The following is a 24,992-nucleotide window of genomic DNA, read 5'->3' as shown; positions in this document are numbered from 1 at the left end:
CAAGTAAAATCAATCCAAGCTGCAGCAATTTTAAAGACTTCTCTCTGTGCCCCACCCCCACCCCGCTTCCGCACAACAAAAGGGATCCCAAGAGAGCTTTGGAACCTTTGTGGCCAGGGAGATTAGAAGGCTTTGATTTCTGAACCACCACCATCAGCCTTACATGGTGCAAGTTAAAGCAACCGAATTGCAACCACAGTCGCAGCCAACGTTCCCTCTAATTTCTGCTAGCGCTGTTCAGGGCTCTGCCCACCACCGGAAGCAAATTGGCAACAACATGGATCTGGCTGCATGGGATACATGCAGTGTGTACACATCTTAGAGGAAACTTTGGTCCCAGCTGTTGAGAGGCACTGCATGGTATAAGACAGTTTGGGCACCCAACAAACGGTGGATGTGCTTCATCAGAGGAAATATAACGAAATCTAGAATAGGCTGAAGCCAGCTTCCTAGACATACAAACCACTTTTGTCTTGGCTGGATTGGATTATGTTAGCAGTAGGAGCTACTTTCCAAAGTTAAATATTTGGGATTTTTTAAAAAGTTGCTATTGCATCATATTATTTAGCATTAAGCTCCTCCATTCTGTTATTTTAAAAACTCTGAAGTTTAAAGGTATAAAGAGCAACTTTTAGAAAAGTTTGAGTGAAGCTGTACTCCAGGTATGTGTTTTTAAAACATTTAAGGACAAAGTTCAAGTTATTCTGCAGGTATATTTTCAGAAATGCATACACATACAGTATTTCGCTTCAACAGCAAGGAATCAGTATGCCTGTTGTTGTTTAACCAAAGAAGTTTGACAGTTAAAATACATAAAACAGTTTCAAGCCAAATGCTGTGTATTTCTCAAGGCCCGTTTGTGATTGAACTTCTACACACCAATGTACATCATTCATTCTCAGTGTGAACCAGAGCAGGAGACATGCTGGTGGTCTAAAGACAGCAGGCTGGCACTACCAGTCCTGGCATATGTCCTTCGTTTCAGCTTAGGAATGCCGCTGAAGACACTGAAAAATGCACTACTTGGCTAATAGTTTTCCACACACAAGCAGTTGCTGTCGTTGGCAGCAGGATATTACACATGTGGGAGGAAAGCTGGTATGTGCGGTTATGAGTGGGAGGGAAAGGAAGGACCTCAAGATTGTCCCTTTGAAAGACTGTGGTCCATGTGCAAAAGGATTTGAGGGCCTGCGACACAGATCTAGGTGGCAGGAGTTCATACTGCTGCCAACATGTCAAAGCTGAACTAATGATTAAAATGTTGCATTAAAACCTCCCTGAAGCAGAATGTATTCAGGACTCTGCACAGCTGAGATGCAAAAACAGGAAACTTAAGTTTAATGTTTATTCGTGGCCTTTATTTCTACATTAAGAAACTAGTTATTAGCCACAGCTGTTTAAACGTGGAGCTAGACTCTAATGAGCCATAGAAAGTACACGTTCTACAAGAAAAGCAGTTGCTTTGTTCGCCCAAAAACAAATGGCAATGCTTTCTGCTGGGCCAACAGGCTGACAACCTAAAATAGTGAACAAACCAAGGGCTGCCAAGTATTCCATCTTTTCCCCTCTGCCATCGCCTTACTTTTAAGCTCAAGGTACTTACTGGTCCAAAGAATGAAATTACACAGAAGCATAGCAAATTCTCTATCGGATAACTGGGAATAAAATTTAATCTGTCCACTAGGTGAAGACAATGACAGCCAAATTAATAGTACTGTATGTTTGGTGAGTTGGGAGAGAGAATTCTGCTAGCAACCCATGGGGTGGAATTTGAAACCTACACTCCTGATATGTGTTTGCATTTGAGAACTCACTTTCAAGAACATCTGGCAGGGGCTTGGAACTTCTGTATGTGTTTTCTGGCACCATCCGCAGTACTGAATACTGGTACACAGCTTGATGACGACTAGTATAGGTCAAAAGCTAGCAATAAAAAAAATAGAGGTCTAATAAAGGTACCAGCTGCCCTTGCCTTTGTATTACATAAGAACCACAAAATTTTGTTTGTTTTCTCTTGAGTGCTGTGTCAATGCATGTTAAATGCTGAGCTGCACTCTTCCAGAGTCACTTCCAAGTGGGCTGTTTAGCAGCTCTTGCTCTATTAACTGATGTAATCATACAGTAAGTTTCTTACCTGTGGCCAGAGACAGAATAATAAAAGGAAATTCATTGTACATGGTAAGTGCTTATAGGAGCATGCAGATTTTAAAAAAAAGATGTCTTGCCTTAGAGATAACTACTACTAACACATAATCTGGCTCTCAACAAAAGGAGAAGACAGGCAATAACGTTTATAATTTCATTGCCTGGTTCTTATACTCTGCAAGGTGTCATCTTAGATAACAGTATCTTTGGTGGTCTTTCAAGATTGTGTTAAGTGTACAGTATTAAATTAAAACACCTCCACAGCTTCCTTCTAGGTGTATTCATGGAGTGTGGTTAAACTTTCACTCATAATAAAAACAGAACCTTTTCACCGCATATATCCTGAGCACAGCGTTCCTCCCACTCCATGGCCTAATGCTCCACTTCTCCCAATGAAAGTTCAACATGCACCCCCTTTAGAAAAAGCCACAGACACTACTGGAAATCTCTTTTCAAGTAGAGAACGATTTACTAATAGAAAGACATGCATAAACATTGCAGTGAACAGTAGCTTTTGGAGTCACTGTAAAAATACTTTTCAGAAACCCTAGCCAAAAAAAATTGAAAATAGTTGTAACTCTTTTAAAGTTTGTAATCTTTCTCCAAAGTTTTTTGTTACTGATATCATGCAAACTTATCATTGGGGCAGAATATAGTGATGGTGACACAGTTTCATAAAATTTGTTCTTTTTACAAAATGTATCATATGGAATGTGACAGAAATAAAATGTAAAATATTTCCTAAGTGACCAAAGGGTGCAGATGGAGACAGCAGCCACGAAATTAAAAGATACCTGCTTCTTGGGAGGAAACCGATGACAAATCTTGACAGCATATTAAAAAGCAGAGACATCACCTTGCCAACAAAAGTCTGAATAGTCAAAGCTATGGTTTTTCCTGTCGTGATGTATAGAAGTGAGAGCTGGACCATAAAGCAGACCGCCGAAAAATTGATGCCTTTGAATTGTGGTGCTGGAGGAGGCTCTTGAGAATCCCCTGGACTGCAAGGAGTACAAACCTATCAATTCTAAAGGAAATCAACCCTGAGTGCTCACTGGAAGGACAGATCCTGAAGCTGAGGCTCCAGTACTTTGGCCATCTCATGAGAAGAGAAGACTCCTTGGAAAAAACCTTGATGTTAGGAAAGTATGACGGCAAGAGGAGAAGGGGACGACTGAGGATGAGATGGCTGGACAGTGTCTGCGAAGCAACCAACATGAATTTGACACAACTCCGGGAGGCGGTGGAGGATAGGAGGGCCTGGCGTGCTTTGGTCCATGGGGTCACGAAGAGCCGGACATGACTAAACGACTAAACGACCAAAGGGTGTAGCTTCTTGCATCTTCTGAAACCCTATTTGACTGGCCTGTTACCTCGCGTAGAATCTTTTGAGTAATCTCAGCTGTCTAGCAGGGCAGGAGAACACTATTCGGTATATTTTTTACTGCGGGAGTGGTGATGTGCCACTAAGAGATGGGTTTCTAAGTGCTGCGGAACTGTACGAGTGGAGCACAGGTCTGGCCTGGCCCATGATCTCATTCTTTAGCAAATGCTCACCATGGACACCACATACATACACAGCCCTAAAGGTCAATGCAGTTGTCTCAGTGTTTGGACTCTGCTGGGGCTGAGGCTGTCACAAATAGGATCCTGCATTTCAAAATTCACCTCTACTTCAATGTTCCTAAGTAAGTGATTCAGTGAGTTCACTCAAATGAGATGTGTCCTCACATAATCTCCAGTCCAGGATACGGGAAAAGGGCAATGTGTAATTTTATGTTAATACTGTAATCTGTTTTTATAAAACTGAAAACCTGAAACCCACAGTCAACAATTAAACATTTACATACAATGTTTTACTTGGACTCTAAAGATCCCCTCCCTGTTGCGTTTTCTGCTTTCAGTTCTAGCAAGGATTACTGAATGATACAACTTTCAGAAGACGTTGTATATATGCAGGGGGATAGAGAAAGGATCCAAAAGAAAGCTGTGAGGGATATATAAGGTCATAGCTTGGTTTTCAAGTTCCTCAATAGAAGTTACACTGTTGTGGATTTAATTTAAGCACACTGTCTGAAAGCTGAAATTCTCAAAGTAGTGCATTAAATCATGCCTTGCTCTTTACACTAGGCAGTGATTTAAAGCAAAAGCAAAGCAAAGCGTGCTGCTTATATACCGCCCCATAGCGCTTCAAGCACTCTCTGGGCGGTTCACAATTTAATTATGCAGGCTACACATTGCCCCTCCCCCAAGCGAGCTGGGTACTCATTTTACCAACCTCAGAAGAATAGAAGGCTGAGTCAACCTTGAGCCAGCTACCTGGGATTTGAACCCCAGGTCGTGAGCACAGTTTGGCTGCAGTACAGCAGTTTAACCACTGCGCCACGAGGCTCTGTTAAAGACAGTAACAAGCAGATCATTCAATAAGGACATTTAAAGACAGTAACAAGCAGATCATTCAATAAGGACAAAAAAAATCTAATGATTTATGTCCAGAAACACAGGGAGAACATAGGAATAAGCTATCTATAAAAGCTAACTTGATTATCCACAGCCAGTTACATATCTTATAGGAAATATAACCCACCATTAAAGTAATAAGCTAAAGAATGAAGAATATCAACAAGGAGAGCCAAAATGTCTACTAATCAGTTTAAAATGGCATTTATAAGTGTTAATTCTTGGGCCAGGCTCTGAACTTCCACACCTGCAAAGAAGCTCACACAATTGCAGCCTTCTCTCCCGATTCTGAGTAGCAAAATGTTTTTTAAGCCAAAGCAAGTTTTAATTGCAGACAATATTATCTGTGGCCTATCATTAAGAAAATGAAGAAGCCCAACTGGGGAGTTTTTCCTGGCTAGACAGAGGTTAGATGTTTCCCTAATTTCAGGCAATAATATCCTGAATTAAATTGAGACAAGAGAGGGAATTAATAACTGTACAGAAAATATTAATAAAAACTTCATCTGAATGAGAAAAATTTGGATATCTTAACAGGCCTAAACTTTACAATTGCTAGACCTTTCTTATGCTTTCTGCTATTAATTAACTTACAGACAGACCTCTTCCTACAGCATATGTTTATCATATATTTGCAATTATCAGGCTGAGGTCTAGTGAACACCTTTAAAGTAACAAATAATGAACATTCCACAGTTTAGAAAAAGAAGGGGGAAAGCAAACTGTGAGCAAGAGATGAAAAGTGTGCCATCCTCCGCGAAGAAACAAGCAGAGGTGAGCAAGGGCTGCACCGTTGGAGAGTTAATCAAAATTGATGACGTGGGGGTAGGGAAGAATAATACAGTTGAGGTATTTTTGGCAGAAGGAAGGCAGAAGCAAGTAGGGGACGAGCTAGATCTTTTGAGGTGGGATGAGATAAAAGAGGAGGAAAGGAAGGAGGAGTCTCAGACTGAACGAGAGGATAGAGGTGTACAGACAGAGGAAACAGGAGAAGTTAGGGATAGATTTACAAAATTAGTGAAGGACTTTCCCAACCTGATGACAGGAGGAGGACTGCTTCCCACCCACCCCATCGGACACTCTTAAGAAAGATAAGTGCGAACCAAAATCGGAATGGAGCTGGGGAGCAACCTCCTATACAAGCTTTGGGAATGAAAGGGACCCCCTCTGGTTTCAGCCCCTATCTCCCCCGGTTGGAGGAAACACACGTGAAACATCAGTGTTGCGGGACAGTATGTGCGGTGTTGAGTGTTCCTGTGCAGAACCAAGTTATGCCTTGTACCCTTGGAGCGAGGAGAATTTAAAAGAGAATAAGAATGTTGAAACTGTTAGTTATAAGCTGTTGCCGGAGGTAGAAATGTTGGACCCGTTTGGTTTTGGAATACCTGATGTTAAGCACAATAAAGAACCGTTATTTGTACCCGCCGCTTCTTCTCCGTCTATTCTTCCCGCCGAAACCCCAGGCCCACCCCCACTTATGAAAGAACCCAATCACACAAACCCTCTAATATCCCACCATTCTGAAGGTTGCTCCTCACGCATATGAATTACTTCCAAATAGTACGGTCCTCCAGTACAGTGGTTCCCAACCTTGGGTCCCCAGATGTTTTTGGACTAAAACTCTAAGAAACCTTCACCATTAGCTGTGCTAGCTAGTGTTTCTGGGAGTTGTAGTCTAAGAACATCTGGAGAACTGAAGTTGGTTCAGTTCTGAATGATGAAGCAGATGGCTGCATTGTAAGATACTAAACATCTGGAAGATGCATATAGTTTCTTACATGGATAAACTATCCACACAGAAAATATTGTGTGATGTTCCCTACAGCTATCAAGATGCCAATAAACGATAAAAGCAGGGTGGATCTGATCTAAATCAAATTTATTTAAATCACAATTTAAATCAAAGCAACCAGATATTTTGACTCATTAATTTAAAAAAATTAAATTGTGATTTAAATCAATTTGATTTTTAAAATAATTTATTTTAACCATCCTGGCCAAAAGTACAGTTTTAAACATTTTGTCATTGCAGTGTAGTCCCACACTGCTGCACCACTCATTTCACACTGAACACGTTACAAGCTATGCCTCACTTTTCAAAGAATGAGAATCGGATTACCAAAGTCTTATTCTTTGCTCTGACAGCAGCTGAGATTTTCCAAGGGGATGGCATGTCACAGATGAGATATTTTGCAAAAATTTGGGTTTGTCTCTACCCATATCATTTTACCTCCTCAGCTCTGGGGGAGAGGGGGAATGCCTTTCAACCATAATAGAGAACACACATTGCTGGAGAACTGCCCTCATGCTTGTATTTGTAATTATTAACAGCAAGAAAGCTCAAAGTCAAACAGCATTTTCTGCACCAACAAGGAAGATAAGCTTTTCCATTGTGCTTTTCAGGTCACATAGCCCTTTTGAAATTAAAGAAAATAGCCTACACAGTTTACTTGCAGTTATACTATCACAATAGCATAGCTTTCCACCATGATCAAGACTTATCATTTCTGCAGGAAAAAATAAACAGAACAAGTGCTTTTCACAGAATGAAAAACATGATAATGCAGATTCTTAAAACGAGATACAGCTTCATAAATATTTTCCACAAGGAAAAACCTACCCCACCTTAAAATATCTGCCACATATATGACTAGCCATACATCTTTCTTCAGTTTGTACAGTCTGGTTATGACCATAGCAAAAGAAGACACATACATAGTGATAGGCACAGTTTTTACATGTGCACAAATAAATACTGTTCTATAAAAGGGGGACATGGCATAACTAGATCATACTGTACATAATTCAGAAATAACGAGGTAGAACACTGTTCGGTTCATAAATTCATGCATAAATTAGAATTTGGGTTGCCCACTAGCTGGCTTTGAACTAGTAATTGAGTCGAATATGCTCATTACAAGAAAGAATAAGATATATTTATGCATGGTGAAGCATCATTATAAAAGATCATTATAAAGAGGTACCGTCTCAGTTACTTGGAATAAACTTGGTTTGCAAATTATGCTAATTACTAGATATTACCCAGTACAAAGATTACAGTATGGAAACAGATACAGATCTATATTTCTCTTAAGGTCAAGACAGACAAGACAGGTGAGAGCCAGTATGAAAAAGCATGTAAAGACGGTTGGCATTCAGTATTTGTACAGAGCTGTACTGCTTAAATACATTTTCTTTGTGGGGGGAAGAGTTTGACTTCCTTCCTTTTTTAAATACCCCTCACTGCAAGTGATTCTAAGAACTGGTTGTGAAGTAGGAGAGAGAAAAGAAAGAATATACTGTACGACATTCTTCAGACCTCTCCTTGGGTCTGTGTTCTTTTATGTCTAGGAAGAACAATCTCATCACTCTTTAGCTGATTTCCCACTTGGGAAGAACTGGAGGTTCTTTGACAGTTTCCCATACTTTTGAGTTAAAAGCAAACCCAACAAATCTTCAGACATTCTACATGTAAACTCTAGCTAAAGATGGATACAGGCTAAAGCATCGACAGCAACTACACTGATATAAATCAATGTTGTCAAAATACATTTTCAAATATGTAGCTTAAACTGAAGATTGCCATATGCAAGACTCCAATATCTCTGGCCATTATCATTTACCAGTGAAAGAATTGGATCCATTAGTAGCTAATTTCAGCAAATTATTTGCCACTGCTTCTCTTCGATGGGGGTGGGTGGGGGTGGAGGAATACCCATACCCTTTGGATGAGAACATGATGCAGAGGCAGGTAACACATCAATCCTACTTTATGTACATATTTGTGCTTCAACTTATCTTGACATCTTCTACCTGGAAACCTGCTCTCTTCCCTTCTGATTTCTCTAGTCTTGGGGTAGAGCCCCACTGGCCCTCCAGATGCTTTGGACTACCACTCTCACAGTACTATTGAGTCATTTCTAGGAGTTGTAAATCAGAATGCTAGGAAGACTGAAGGTTCCTCACCCAGTTCTACCTGTTTCAACGAAGCTATTAAAAGCATCAAAAGCAGGAAACGCATCACTCTGACAAACAAAGAGGGTTCAAGGAAGTGACATTTTGGTATCCTATAGCTTCTATTCCCCTCCTACAGCTATGAAAAGTAAAATTATGAAAATCAAATACGTAATTATCTAAATCTGTATAATTTATACGTCTCAGAAAATTCAGCTATTTCCAAACTGATAAACTTCATTACTATTTTTTTTTTTTTACTTTTAAGTGCATAATAAACAGTGTCCTACTTACATTCTTCTTCTAAGGAGCTTAGAGAGACATGGACACAGAGACCAAGAGAGTTCTCAATTAACCCTACTGCAACTTATTCCTATGTCGGTTTAGAGTTCCTATGTGATGGTTATAAAGAAAGAATGTCAACACTCAGTAATACCTTCTAACGATGAGGGACAACAAATGAAACCTGTCAATCAAAGGCAGGACGTAGATCTGCTTCTGTCTTCTATGGTCCATATAGAGCAGTAGCAGTTGCTATCCGGACACACACAGTTCCACACAAATGGTCTGTTCCAAACTTTATCCATTCCAATTGATTCCTCGCTTACCTGCTTCCTTGCTCTCAGAGGTCACTATATGTCATTACTTTAGCATGTATCTCTGAACTAGTAATACTGTCCTCTAGAGCCAAAATTACTACTTTCTAAGAACATATTATAAAAACAGCAACACTAGATCACACCAAAATTGCCCTGATGCTTAATCATTACTAATGCCAGTGACTCAAATGCCACTCATATGTACACTCAACAAAGTTATTAAAAAGATGAGTTTCCTTTGTTTACCTTCCATATCAAGCCTCCATTACTTTCAAGGATGTATTTACACAGCAGATTCAGTGACGCAGCCATATGTCTGCTAATAGAGACCAAACTAGGCTCATAAACAGCCAACCCACTGGCCGGTTCACCTTTGACAAGTATGAATAGATGCCAGCTAAGCAAGTAATGCTAGATGGTTTGTATGAAGTACAGGTACTCTTTGCCCACAGCTTATTTCATCTGTGCAGATGGGAAGACAGGCTAGTAAAATGAGTGATCTAAAACTTTCAGATTAAGCAGGCACAGCTGAGCCAAGTAATACCTCTAATCTTTATGTTGCTGACAAGACACAGGATTGTAACAATTTTGCTCTGGCAAATCATCTTCCTGGTCTCCAACAGGCACCAAGGAGAACTGCATTCCCTTCTTGTGAATACCTGTATTTGTATGACAGAAATTTCTTGCCTCTGCTTATACACATATATAAGAGTCCATCTCAGTGAAAAAACAAAATTATTTACTAACCTTCCTGATAACATAATGCCATGCAATACCTGCAATTCAGATGTTTATTTATTCAAAACTAAAAGGAGGCTTAACAGGGACTTCATTCTATGAGAAATGCTGTTTCTGCAGCATCTGAAACACAGTGACCTATCAGCAGCACGTTGATAGTAGAGATTATGATTAAATCTATCAATATCAGCACAGGTGGCATCTATTTGTATCCTTGCCCCAAAACCCAGCAAAGGGCATATGCCCAACTGCTCTCAGAAGTATTTGGTCAAATATAAAGCACTGTTCTACATAAGATGTACTGATTGCCAACTTCTCAACAAGCTATCCAAGACTACTCAGCCTTTGGAAATACCCGCCGTTGCTGCCGCAAAAGATCAGGCACCTCTATAGCATTTTTATATTTCTGAGTAGGGAAAGAAGGGTGGAGAGAGAACCACGACAGCTTCAATCAACACAAATGCTAAAGATATGATTACAGCTGCATTTTCGTAGACAAGGACACATCCAATTTCCATGTCAAATAAATATTTCTATTCCTGAGTCAGTTAACATTCAGGACAGCTGCCCAGCATACTGGATCTTGGATTCCAAACAAGATCTTGGCTTCTAAGCAAGAAGAAAGGAAGAGCCAAAACCTACGTCTTAAACCAAGCACAATCTTCCTATAATGTTTTTTCCCCTGCCTTTAAAAAATGACTCTTCAGCAATTACATTTTTTTTCCTTCTTTCCAATAGTCTATTTTGCATTTTTCCCCTGACTTAGTGGCCTGAGTTGGCCAGCCAAAGAACAAATTACATTCGCTCAACTGTCCACAGAGGAATGCATATGAATCATGCCTTCATTCAATTCCCTTGAAGTATAAAGCATCCGTTACAGCCTGCCTGCTCTACCCTGTAACGAAGCAAAAGGAAGGGGAGGGATATTATCATGGGTTCACTGGGTTAAAACATTCCCCACTCATTGTATCCCAACCTTCAGTATTCAGTATTCCCAAAGCCAAAAATGCTCAGATCAGCAGGGATACCAATGTAAATATTTCATTTTGTGGAAATAGTTTCTCCACTGTAAGAATATTGAACAGCCAAAATAAGAAGCACGATACACACTGATCTCCAGTTCCTCCCCTGTGGCACTCGTATGTCCTGACATGACAAAGGGCCTCTTACAGTCTACAAGAGTCCCTTTGCAATTACAGACTAAGCAATACTAAAGGTGCTGCTGACTACTGCCCTCCAACCTCATCTTTCAGATGAGACCCTACCTTATGCTTTATGATTCGCAATGCCAAAATATACTGTGTATATTGACAGCTGGTAATTAAACTATTAAAAATTAAAGGTTCCAGTTGTGGAACTGTCGTACTACCCTGCTAATCTGTGTCAAGCCTTCTTCAGCATATCAATCTTCTATTTCCACTAAAAAACCCTGATCATTCCAATGTTCCCCATAATAAATGGTTTACACTTTTTTCTCATGATTTCTAAACAAGATTAAGCTATGCCACTTCACTCTTTACCAGTCTACCCAAATGAACAAACTGACTACAAGTCATGATGTGTGCCTCCCAACTGGCTGCTGTGTTTCCAGAGTGTACAGAAATGTGGTGGGTTTTAATAAATAAATAGATAGATAGATAGATAGATAGATAGATAGATAGATAGATAGATAGATAGATAGATAGATAGATAGATAGATAGATAGATAGATAGATAGATTGATAGATTGATAGATTAATTAATTAATTAACTAATTAATTAATTAATTAATTAACATCTGCTCCTCCCCTTCCCCAATATTATTTCATGCATGAGTAAATCTTACCAAAAGGACTTTCACAAAGAAACTGAATGAATCAACAACGTCAGTGGAAAACAATATATAACATTTTCCCCCAACACGTCTGCAACCACAATTTACGTGCAAGCAGTTACCCAAGTGAAAACTGGCAAGATATACTTATTTCCAGCTATTTTGTAAAACCCATCATATTAATTAATCAATTATTTAATATATATCTCATGTCTCAAATACAAAGTATACCTTGAGGCAGCTTACAAATGCCTCAAAAGAATAAAAACATGTAAAGCCACCAAACTCAAGTAAACCAACACCACCGTAAAAGACACTGAGACCAAGTACAGTGGTGCCCCGTTTGACGACAATAATGAGTTCCAGCAAAATCGCTGTTAAGCGAAATCATCGTCAAGCGAAAAAACCCATTGAAATGCATTGAAAACAGGTCAATGAGTTCCAATGGGGGAAATACCTGATCGTGCAGCGAAGATCCTCCATAGGGCGGCCATTTTCCGCTCCCTGTCTTGCGAAATGAGGTCAGCAAAACAGCGGGGAGCCATTTTGAGAGCTGTCGATCAGCTGTTTTAAAATCATTGTTAAGCGAAAAATCAGTTCCCAAAGCAGGGAACCGATCCGTCATGAAGCGGGAAAAAACCATACAAACATACAAAAATACTCATCGTCAAGCGATGTCGTCGTCTAACGGGATAATCGTCAAACAGGGCACCACTGTATGTAAATACATTAAAACCACGAGAAGCAATAAAGGATACAGTTAAAAACAACACAGCAGGGCAGGTTAAACGGCATGCGCCGTTTTAAAAAGGCATGTTTTTAAGCCCTTCCTAAAATCAGTCAGAGTAGAAACAAATTGCAGCTTTGAAGGGAGGGAATGCCATAATTTGGGAGCCACAGAGGAGAGGGCTCTCTTCTGCAAGTTTTTTAGGTGGGTCTCTGAAAATGTTCGTATTCCGAAGGACTCTCTTGAAGATCTTAGCATCCGGCTAAGTTCATATAGGTGGTGCTTGAGATAGCCAGGCCCCAGGCCCTCTGGGGCTTTAAAGATGAAATTGGGCCCACTAGGCAACTGGCAGCCAGTTTAGGTCTTTCAGTACCAGGGTCATATGTTCATGATGCTGTGCACTAGATAGAAAGCTGTTACATATTGTACCAACTGAAGATCCTATACTTTGCTCAAAGGCAGACCCACATTAATACTGTACACTGCAGTAATCAAGAAGTGATGTAACTAAGGCATGAGTGACCATTGCTAAGTCAGGTCAACTCAGAAGAGGTCATAGCTAGCACACTAAGAGGAGCTGTACAAAGGCACTCATTGACATAGCTGTCACCTGGAATCTGGGGACAGTGCAGGATCAAGGAGCACTGAAATGAGATACACATAATGGCTAAAATCTTGACGCTTGGTGTAACAAAATATGCAACATACACTTCTTCCCAGCTGGTAATTAGAGACTCTCCACTAAGCCAATGGCCCAGTACCCCCACCTGGCCAACAACTGCAGTGATGGCTCTTTACTTGGCAGCCAAGAAGGCGTGAATGTTACACCTTTTCTTGTGCAAAGCAACAGGATTTCTGCCAATGAATAATAAAGATACAATAATAAATTTTCTGCAATGTGCATTATTTTTGATATCACCATCATAATCTACAGTAGTACCCTGTTTCCCCAAAAATAAGATCTAACCTGAAAATAATCCCTGGTATGATTTTTCAGGATGCTCGTAATATAAACCCTACCCCAAAAAATAAGCCCCAGTTAAGTGAAACCCCACCCTCCACCATTGTGCAGCAATCAGAAGATGACATGACTGTATTTGAATAAATGTAGATTGTTGTACATGAAAAAAAATAAAACATCTCTTGAAAATAAGTCCTAATGCGTTTTTAGAACAAAAACTAATATAAGACCCTGTCTTATTTTCAGGGAAACACAGTGTAGTAGTAGTAGTAGTAGTAGTAGTAGTAGTAGTAGTAGTAGTAGTAGTAGTAGTAGTAGTAGTAGTAGTAGTAGTAGTAGTAGTGAGAGTTAACAGAATGTCAAGAAGGCCTGACAGGATTGGCAGCCCAGCAAGAAAAATGGTACAGATTTATATAGTACTTTATATTATTAAAAAAAGTCATAGCCATAGGCTAATAATCCATAGAATAACTCAGTATGGTAGACTAATATATTTTCTTACTGCAGGTAAAAGACAGAGGAAATAGTTTGCCTGAGGCAGGAATGGCAGTGGGGACTTCTCTTTTATTGGCAACTTAATCCTACCCACTGTACTACAGAGATTTCAGGAGGCAGGGTCTCCTTGCCTCCCTTTTGACTAGGAAACATCTGTCTTTTAGGTAGTAGAGATGCGTATCAGGCTGAAGCAGAGTTAATCACATCAATAGAGCAGAATAATTAAATTTTATCTGATCAAGAGTGGTGCTCAGTTGCAAGTGGTCTTTATTCTTCCTCTGCCTTTTGAAGGAGCCTGGGCCCCATTCCCTATAGCAAACATTTCCAGGACACTTTACTTGTTGAAAGGACAAAGTGAATCTCCGGCATTTCATAACTGGGAAAACTCCTTCCAACATCCAGAGAGCTGCTGCAATTCACTGTCAGCAATATCGGCCTAGATCAGAGGTAAACTTTGTACATAACAGTTAGAATATGGATCCATCTATGGGTCCCCAGATTTTCTTGGACTACAACTCCCAGAAATCCTGGTCAGCACAGTTGTGGTGAAGGCTTCTGGGAGTTGTAATCTAACAACATCTGGGGACCCAACGTTGGGAACCACTTTCATAGATGGACCCATAGTTAACTTTTATGTGCAGTGTTACCACTGAAAAGAAACTGTTAAATACTTCAGCCAAGCAAGCCATGCTGGTGCTCAAGCAAATGTTCTAGAACAGGGGTCTCAAACATGCGGCCCAGGGGCCATTTGCGGCCCCCCAGATGATAGTTTGTGGCCCTCGCCTTGCCTGCCCCCCCAAAGCGCCCACACATCCTCTGCTGTCAAGAGTAAAAAAAAAGCCTTGCCTTGCTCGCCGGCTCTCTCCCAAGACAGCACCTCTTGCACCCTCCATCCAGAACTGAAGCCTGCCAGCCAGCCCACCTGTCTGTCGGCTAAGGAAACTCCTGGGCGGCTTCCTCGGGCTCTTGCTGCGCTTGGCGGAAAATCTGATGCTGCCCAGCCTCACCCAGACTCTGCCTCTAGTGGCCCCCAGGTAAATTGAGTTTTAAACCCCTGTTCTAGAACAAATCAACTGAGTGTGGAAGGGATGCAAGAATGGATGATTAACCAGTTTAACATCACTCTTCTGTTAAGAGGAAACAGATCAGAGAGATATTTATCCAACCTTTGGAAAAGGATGTCCCAACAAGATAAAGCTCTTAAGCACTGTTTACAAACTTCCAGGTAGTTCCATCTGCTAGGGATAATTTAGCAAACATGCACAAGGACAGATAGGGCATACTTCCATCCCATTCCTAACCATGCCCTTCCAGCAGCAAGCCACAGCCATTGACTCAAGGATCATCTCTATAAACTCTGGACTCCAGCCATCAAACAATATTCTACAAAGCCAGACCTTGGAAACTACTTCTTTAGATTACAATTCCCAAAATACACACTGCCAGCTCAGAGGTTCAGAGTGTTGTTGTGCAAATAAGTACCGTATTTTTCGCTCCATAAGACGCACCTTTCCATAAGACGCACCAATTTTTTAGGAGAAGAAAACAGGAAAATATAATCTGTTTTCTTCGCTCCATAAGACGCACAGACTTTCCACCCCCCCTGTTTTGTGGGAAAAAAGTGCGTCTTATGGTGCGAAAAATACGGTAATTTTACCAAGCTAAATAGCAAGTTTCAATCCACACATTTATAAGACACCAAGCAGATCTATATTGCCTGTTATGGCAAGGGTAGTACCACTGGAGGAGAGGGAAGAGAGTCAAGAAGCATTTATGATAGGAGTTGCCATACTGATACAGGCAGTGGCCGTTACAGGTCTGCATCTGTGGTCCTGGCAAGTTGCAACTGACAAGCTGCGGGATCTGTCTGCTGGCCAGAGCAAACACTCCTGCTGAAAGCAAGCTGCACCTTCTTGTGATCTGGAGGAAGTTAAAGGGCACAGTCAAAAATGAATGTGGAAATGCCTTGAGGGGAACCTAGGGCTCCAGTGGTTTCTCCAGCAACCCCGCAGAGCTGTAATCTATTTGTCAATGTGGCCAGTTGCACTTCCATATCCCTGTTTTCAGTTGGCCTTTTTGTTTTTCTATGCGTGCGCAGTCGGTCACATTCCTCCAGCCCTCAAGAGGCTGAAGTTTCAAGGGTCTGGTTCTGATTAACCCAGACTGTGAGTAACACCATATGTTAGGAACTGGGAAGTCATGAGCAGCACAGAATGGCAGCTGGAGCTGAGCGTGCAAACAGCAAGATGAAGCCGGCAGGAAAGAACATTCAAAACAAGTTATTGGGATGCATCAGACTTGACATGGGGGATAATGGCACAGCTCTTGCATTGCCACGTGGAAAAGTTAGGAACCATGAAATATCTACAGAGGGACACAGACAAGCACATCTGCATCTTGTAAGCAGAAGGTTGCGTAAGAGACAGAACCACCCGTAGGGTGAACCTCTTTCGTATTGCACAAGACAGACCCACTAACTCATTAACAATTGGAAGCATTCCAAACAGAAACAAATTCCATAGGCATTCTCAAGGTTCCTTCTAGCTCATCCCAAATAATGACAGAGAGAGAGAGAGAGAGAGAGAGGACAGGGTAAAAACTGCAAGAAAGTTTGCACATGGATACTAGTCAGTGTTATGTTATCAATGGCTGTGCCTCTCTTACTGTGGATCCAACATTCATGTAAGAAAACGAAACTGGGTCAAACAAGGCAGCTGATTGGTGGCAAGCAGAGGAAAAGTTGATGAGGAATATAAGAGGAGGATGAGAGAACTAGGCAAAGAAGTTGCGGAAGAAATTACAGTGTAATTTGCCTGGATCAACACATGTTGCTCGGAGGGCTGCTCAGATGAAGCCAGGACAACATCTCCATCACATGTGCTTTGTTTCAGCTCCTAGACCTGTAACCATTACGTTTACAATACAGACTTCCTCATCCTTGTACCCTCCAAATGTGCTGGATGACAACTGCCACCATTCCAGCTAATATGACCTCTGAAAGGTGCTTTACAAAGTACAGTATAGTATTATATCCACCCCTATGCTAGTAAAGCAAACAGCTGAAGAGGCTAAGCTCTAAATCTTACCTATTGTTTTCTTGTACATAAACCTATCCACAAGTCTGAGTTCCCTTATTACTTGAAATGCCAGGAACAGGGGCACAGCTCCCTAGTTCATGTATTCTTGAAAACAAAACTGAGCATGGCGCTCCCTCCTTCTTCCCTGGCATTCCTAATTATAAAAATGTATCCCCAAGATAGATTTACCACAGAAATCTCACAGAGCTCTCTGAGTTTGAGAGGCTTTTCTTCTGGCTATTTCCTTGCATTACACCAACTTATATATGCATTATGAATATACAGTACACTAGATATGTATAGAAAATAGGAGAAAGTAACCTAACTAGCACATTTTTAAAAGCCATGCCAGGAAACACAGACAACAGCTGACAGGCATAAGAGCATGAAAGTAGATGGCTATAGATGTGTGAAACAGCTTCATAAGGTCATTTATTCCCAAAGGTAAAATAAGACACTGCCAAGAGAGATTCAAGACATCATTCCCGTTAGTAGTGCTACTATGATCACAAACGTTCATTCAGTACAATGTGATTTAAGATCCATAAAGTTTGTATGTGTGAAGAACAAAAACAGTAAATCTAATTTCAGGAAGAGATCAAACACCACTTATTGAATGCTTAGTACCCCCCTCCCTTTAACAAAAAGCAAAGCAAAGCAAGCAAGCAAGGCATTCCATAAATTCACTGTGGACTATAATACCAGCCATGTCATTTTGTTGGAAGCCATGTCTTGGAGTCAAGACACTTTACTGGATAATACTACAACTCTTGTAAACCGAGATTATGGTTTGGTACACAAGTACTGTACAAGTATTAAATGTTTTCTGAAAAAGCAAACTCTTCTGTGAACAATCCTACAGTGAGAGGTATTTCTGTCCCAGACAAGATGACAATATACTAAAAAGGATAAGCTTTATAGGCTATTATAAACACATAAGATATTCATGGGGTCATTCTGGAATAATTTCTAAAATCCACTCCTCTATGCTTCATCAAAAGACTTGCAGGCATTTTTTTCAGTTATTTACTTGAATACATAGACACGAAGCTGAGTAGGCCATCCCATATGCTTTAGACATCATTGGTCTATTGTTCTACAAGGAACAAGAACAAATAGCAGGAATGTAGCTTAACAAATAACTAATGGGAACTGAAAACCAAGGTATGTGTCACTCAGGCCTGTTAAAAACTTGATGGATGCATTCCTTCCCCTTTCATCCTTGGTCTGCTTACAGTGATAGTGGGATGTCCTGCATCCTCCACTGTTCACATGCTCATCAAAAGCCAATGCCATCTCAAATGCCTAAAACTAAGCATGCAGTCTGGAAGAGAATGCCCAAATGAATCAATTTGGGAAGTAACAGGTATCTTTTTGTGCCCTCTAAAAGTAGACTGTTCCCAGTGAGCCCTAATTTGATTTGCCAGGGATGGAAGGAAGAAAACTGTCCCTCTCTGCAAAGGAAGCCTGACCACACCGAGAACCGCATCGATATAATTTTTATTTAGAATGGGAAACCAGCAGGCAGGTTCCTGCAGTCTATGAGCTCATCTCCTCCCTATGCTGGCTTTGCCTGGGGTGGCAGAAATCCAAGGATGCCTTCCATATCACAAGTATAATTTAGAATTCAAGCTCTGGCATTAAGGCCAACACAGCAAATGCTGCACAATAGCAAAGGGCATCTCATCATTTTCAGAAATGCCACAGGGATTGCCAAGATGCACATTATGCTCATGCAAGGACTTCAGCAAAAATAAGTTGATCAGTTAAAGAACGAACTCCTTGGGCTGACCTTGTATGCTCCACTCAAATCCAACATCAATGAATCAACAGCTTTAACAGTTAAGTTGCTCATTTCACCCATTTATACACAAGTGTGTCAATTTGCTGTTACCATCATTTTCCACATCTTGTTACTAAGCTTGAGAGATTAAATATGCATAGGCCAAAATGAGTTCCTTTGACCCACAAACACTCTGAACAATTCAGAGCAAGCCAATTTAACACATGCTGGCCAAACATTCCAATTTTCAGTTAAATCATCTCAGCAAACACCCCCATCCCACCCAAATCTTTTTCATTTAATGCTTTCCTTGCAAAAACAGCCCAAAGGAAATGCTGAAACAGCAAATGTTTCAGCTATGTGCTATGCAACATAAACAGTCTCCCCCCAACCCCACCCCAGCCCTTTTAACACTGTTAACTGGCAGCTAAAGAATATACTTACTGCTAGGAACAGCATGCAGTACATGGAGAATGAAGAATGTCCAGAGTAAAATGACAGCCTGAAAAACAAGAAAATAAGCACATATCTATTACCTTTTGTTTTATATAAAAGTCATTAAGTATTCCTCAGAGCTTGCAGCTGCTTTTTTTAAAGAGGAGGGAAAGCAGATGTAATGCTGATTTGTCATATTTGAGGTGCAAAATCCCGTCTCCATCAAGCTTGCTAGGTAGCTTTGGGTAAGTTACTATTTCTTTACCTAACCTTCCTTAACGAAATCTTGTTGCTTAGAGGAGTAAGTGGCATGGCATTAGGTTCACCGAATTAGCTTTACTGGCTTTGGTGAGTCAACACCTCTGTAAGTTCTGCTGATTCAAAATGGGCTTACTGTACGTAGTTGTGTCTGACAATGCTAAGCAACAGGATTTCAACCACTGTGATGACAAAGCGCTGCTCTTAGGCCTTTGGAAGAGAAGTATATCATAATAGTAATATTGTTTATTAAGATATATAACAATTTTACTCAGGTCAGCAGAAGATCTAAATAGCACACTTCTGAATAACTAAGAGTGTAACAGAAGACTTCCTATAAGCTTTACAGAGAGACTAAATAAAACAATAAGTTATTCTGACAGACAATATGAACATCACTGGCATCCACACAATGGAAAAAGAGCAAAGGTCTTTAAGGTACATGTACTTTTATAGACAAGGCCTACTTCATCAGATGAAGTAATTAATAGAAATCAAGGTGGGAGAGTCATTTCTAGCAGGTAGGTAGGTAATGAACAGCTATTTAAAGAGGTGTTTCAGACATATGTGTGGCATTAAGTGCAGCATGCAAAAAGGAGGACTGTTACAAACTATATGTCCCTGAAGTACGCATAAACCTCACACTATTTAGTTAGTCAGTTAATTTATATACTGCCCCATTAGTCCTGAAGCTATGTCTTAAGTTTTGTCTGTTTGTTTAAAATATAGTTTCAGAAATCACTTAATATATGAAACTAGGCAGAAATAAGTACTGTAGGTTTGATAAACTGCACCATCACATGACCAATTACAGTGGTTTGTTAATTAAGGGGAACCATTATCAGCTAGCGTAATAGCCAGCTGCAAGAACCTAATCAAGAGAGAGTCCTCTATATTCGGGGGCAGTTGTCCAAGGTTACAGGGGTGTATAATATTAGCAAAGGTTTCCCTCAAATTGTATTTCTGTGAGCAGGATCATTCTCAAGATTTGGTTGTTGGTTTCTTATAACACAGTGTAACTTCTTTGGTTGGTAACTGCAAGTGACTACCTAAGCATTATTTGGATTTGAAGCAGAATTCAAAGTAGGGGTTCCAATTTATCAAGACCAGTTTATTCTTGGGTATAACTTTTAGCACAAGACACTGCTAGTCAGCACAGCCTGACCTTGTATCATGAAAATGTGTGTACTGCTATGGAAATACTAATGTATATTTTACCTTTCCATGCTTTAATATGTGCTTTCAGTACACAGACTATGGCCAAAACCACGTCTTCCTCTATGTAACTTCAGCAAAAATGATGGAGGGTGCCAAATTCCAGCTGGAAATATTATCTGTCCCTTACTAAATCTGTCAGGCACACACACATACACGTACGTCTTCCTTCTTTCCCTCTGCCTGTCCTAGTCTATTAATATTTTAAACAGAGAGGCACACACAAAAACCAGACAATAGAAAGTCCCTATCGAACATTCCTCAGAAGGCAACAAACCCTGTCTTCCAAAAGGAATTCTGAGTCAGAACATTCCTTCCCCCCTGCCAGCCAAGGGCCTGAATGTTCCAGAGTCGGCTGCACTATATTAGTGCACTGTAAACTTCCCTGCCACCTTTTTCCCTCCCACCAGCCCACAACGTTACCACTGGATAAATAAGCATTCCCCAATGTGAAAGTATCCCATCGATGGAAACATCGGACCTTTATTTTGTTTGATATCTTCCCTAGTCTCTTCATAACATTCTTAGAAGATTTAAATCATTCCAGTAGCAGTTCATACATCAGGCCTCGAGAACTATCAAGATGTATATTATTTTTTCATGACAACTGGTTTCACATGTTTTTCTCCTGGAAGGGTTTATTTCAACAAGTCAGATAATACAAACCCAGAGTGCATATTTTATTTGTACTTCTTACTCTGGTCATTAAGTTTAAAGTGAACACGTTATTTAAAAAATAAAAAATAATAATCTTAGAACTACAGAGCTGGAAGGGACCCTATTGGTCATCGAGTCCAGCCCCTGTCAAAGAGGCGGGGGGGGAATCGAACTCTCAACCTCTCACTTCTTAATTAAATGCCTAGACCACTGTACCATTCAGCAGTTAAACAGAACAAGCTAGTTACGTTTGTGAAGAAGACTCTTAACGTGAGGACAACATGCACTAATACCTATTATAGAGGCTCATCTAACAGGGAATACTTTCGCATGGATTATTTCCATGCATACAAAGATATGATGAAATGCATCTAATGGAATCCATCTGCCAGAACACAGGGAAATTAGGCTTGTAATGCTTTTTGATACACTTTGCACACTAGTTTTTATATTTGTGAGCCACAGCAGTTCTTACCAAACAGGCCTGTGACTTCTGAAGAAGTTCTATAGACATTTCACAATCCCATCATAATAATGGTGCCATAAAATGCCACGTGTTCTCTATTTTTAAAAAATAAAAAGACTTTGACAGCTTTATGTTCTGAGTAATAATGTGACCCAATTATATTAAGCTGTTCAACCTTGTGCATGTCACAGAACTGAAAAAGAATAGGAACTGAATTAACTCTAAGAGTGTCTTAGGTTTGGAAAAGAGACCTGAAAGCAGATGGAAATAGAATGCTAGGAATACAGTACTGTATGTGGATTTTGCAAACTATATTCAGAATAAGAGACACATAAAGGTCCTAATATAACTACATGGTACCAGAGTGACCCTGAAAAACAAAGAACATTAATTATATTCACGATCTGAGTGGGGGGAAAAGCTTTTCTTCTTTTCTCATAATGCTAGAAATGAGGGTCATTCAATGAAACTGTGTGAAACTAAATTCAGGCTGCATGTGTTCTGTGCTATGAAGTCAGAAGCAATTTACAACAACCCTAATAGGGTTTTCAAGGCTAATGAGATATTTAAGGAGTGGTTTCCACAGCTGAGCAGGGATTCAAACTCAAGTCCCCTGACTCCTACTCAGCCACTTTAGCCACTATATCACACTAGATATTTCATTTTCAAGTTACCAGAAATTATTACTTCAACAAACCCACACATTCCTTTTTAGAATTCAATACTACAAAATATGGCAGCCTCTATCTTATTCTCTTTAGGATGGAATTAAGTCAAGTCTATCAGTAGCTATCATGACTATGGAGAACAGAGGTGAAAAGAAACAGATTTTCAAACATTTCAGATTCTAACTCCTAAATTGTCTTCTTATTTGCCCTGTGTTAGCAAATGCTTGTGGGACTTGAAGCCCAAAATATTTGCAGCTATGTATTTGGTCTTCTCCAAATAAAGATCATCCACGTTTAGAGGAAGTATGCTACTGAATGCCAGTTACAAAGGACAGCTAATACTATCCTTTGTGGAAAGCAAGATTCTGTACCAATGGGACTACTCATCCGGTCCAAAAGGAAATACAGTGGTGCCTCGCATAGCGATGATAATCGGTGCAGCAATAATCACTGCAAAGCGATTTCGTCGCTATGTGATTTTTAAAAGCCCACAGGAATGCACTGAAACCCCTTCAATGCATTCGTATGGGCTTCAGACTCACCTTTAAATGAAAATCCTCCATACGGCGGCCATTTTCGCTGCCTGGTAAGCGAGGAATCCGTCCCAGAAAACAGCGGGCGGCCATTTTTTTTTACCCAGTGGCCATTTTGGAACTGCCGATCAGTTGTTAAAAAATCATCACTTTACAATGATCGTTAAGCGAAACAGGGTACCAATCATCACAAAGCGTTTTTTCCCTATTTAAAACATTGCAATGTGATTGCAAAAGCGATCGCAAAATCTTCGTCACTATGCGATTTCATCATTAAACGGGGCACCCGTTAAGCGAGGTACCACTGTACTGATGTCTGATATGATATATACACATAGGTCAGCTGCCGCCAACCCCCCCCCCCCCCAAAATCCAATGCAGGAAGGTCTACAATGACACCTGTAAATACATTTTCCTGAATGTGTTTAAAGTACTCATGTGTCTTTTGGGTAGAGGAGACATCATGGAAGAACGTATTTATGTTCATTTTGCTTAAAGCCCAAGCCATTCCTGGCTATAATACCTGAAAAGGGCAGAGGAAACCTATAGTCATACTTTCCTTTCCTATTATAAACAAAAGCCCAGAATAATGAAAGGCAGAAACTGCAGTCCCATCAGTAAAAATCAAATATTGTTAAATGGATTTTTAAAAAACCAGAAGGATCCACCCTCTGTAATACAAATAAGAACTTAAATAAGAGGGAAATAATGTTTTAGAAAAATGTTAAGAAAGCATTATTCAGGTGTCGTCAGGAATTTGGTTATATGGGTTCAAGTCAACTGTAGAAGAAAATAATTTAGAGCCCTGAATTTGAGGGCCTTCCCAGTGGCTGCTCCCAGACTTTGGAAGGCACTGCCCCAAGAAGCCAACATGGTCCTCCTCTTTTGGCCTTCTGTCAACAGGCAAAGACTTTCCTTTTTCAGGTAGGCCTTTAAGCAATAAGCGGGAATCTAAAGAACTCTCTATTTATGAAATATAGATATTTTAAACATGTTAATAAGTTTTTGGAATTGTTTTAATCCAGTTTTGTATAATATATTGAACTTGTTGTACAGCTAAATTGTTGTGAGCCACCTTGGGTCCCTTATGGGGAGACAGACAGCGGTTAAGTTAAAATTAATGGGGTCAAATGTAAATCATAAGGGTGATCTCTTTTGGGTTTTTAGGATTCTGACTCCCAGAATTCTTTTTTAAAAAAACCCTGAGGCAGGATTTTGGGAGTTTCATCTCAAAAATATAACTCCTACAGTCACTTGTGTTTTGCTCACCTGGAGCAGGGCCTAAGTCTAAGGCTACATGACCTCCTCTGGCTTTTTTTTCCTGTTCTTGATGCCGGGGCGGGGCAGCTGCCATGGTGCTTCTTGGAATTTGCATTTCTTTGGGAGGCACCCTTTATGGAGCTTAACTGGCAGCAAGACTACAATTTCTAGGAAGCTCTGCTGCAGCTAGCTTGCTTGCTAGCTTGCTTGATTAATTAATTAATTAACATTAACAAGAGAAAACAAAGGCAGGAAGAGCCCATGCAGCTTCAGAGATAGGTCCTCTTCCAGGTGAGCAAGTGTCTTCTTGGTCTAAAATTTCAAAAGGTCTGTCTGGAGAATTCTTGAAGAGTTCTGGAAACTGTAGTCCAAAAACACGAAAATGCATAGCTTTAAAAATTTGGTTTATGTTTCAGTAGGATGTTCTCTCCAGTCACACAGTTTGAATAGGACCCGACTACCAAGTTATTCACTTTTTACTGCATCTACATATTAAACAGTAAGTACAAGAAATCCATATGATGGGACAGGCAGAGTACCAGTTCTGCAACATAACTGAAAGTGCAACAACCTATAAAACAATTTGAAGACGGACTAAGAAATATACTTGTTCAACTTGCTTTAAATAAAAGTTTGTAGTCCTAAGCCAGGTAGAAAAGATAAAAAGATAAAAATGTACTTATTATTCTTTAGGTTTTCACAATCACAGCACACTTTAACCCAGTTATACATTCTGTAAGAGAACGAA

The 24,992-nt window shown here is 40.2% G+C and overlaps 1 protein-coding gene across 2 annotated transcripts in view; it reads right to left on the bottom strand.

Moving 5' to 3' along the window:
- The window catches only part of PLPP1 (phospholipid phosphatase 1), a 93,657-nt gene that overhangs the window by 4,712 nt on the left and 63,953 nt on the right, over window positions 1-24,992 (bottom strand). For both annotated transcript variants that reach the window (XM_020805553.3, XM_020805554.3), the window contains exon 4: window positions 19,197-19,254. In XM_020805553.3, coding sequence (XP_020661212.1) covers window positions 19,197-19,254 — 58 coding nt within the window. The remainder of the gene's footprint in view (window positions 1-19,196; window positions 19,255-24,992) is intronic.

Source organism: Pogona vitticeps, chromosome 2 (assembly GCF_051106095.1).
Source record: "Pogona vitticeps strain Pit_001003342236 chromosome 2, PviZW2.1, whole genome shotgun sequence".
NCBI lineage: Eukaryota > Metazoa > Chordata > Lepidosauria > Squamata > Agamidae > Pogona > Pogona vitticeps.
The sequence above is the reverse complement of the archived record's forward strand: the minus strand, read 5'-3'. Positions and strand labels throughout refer to the sequence as shown.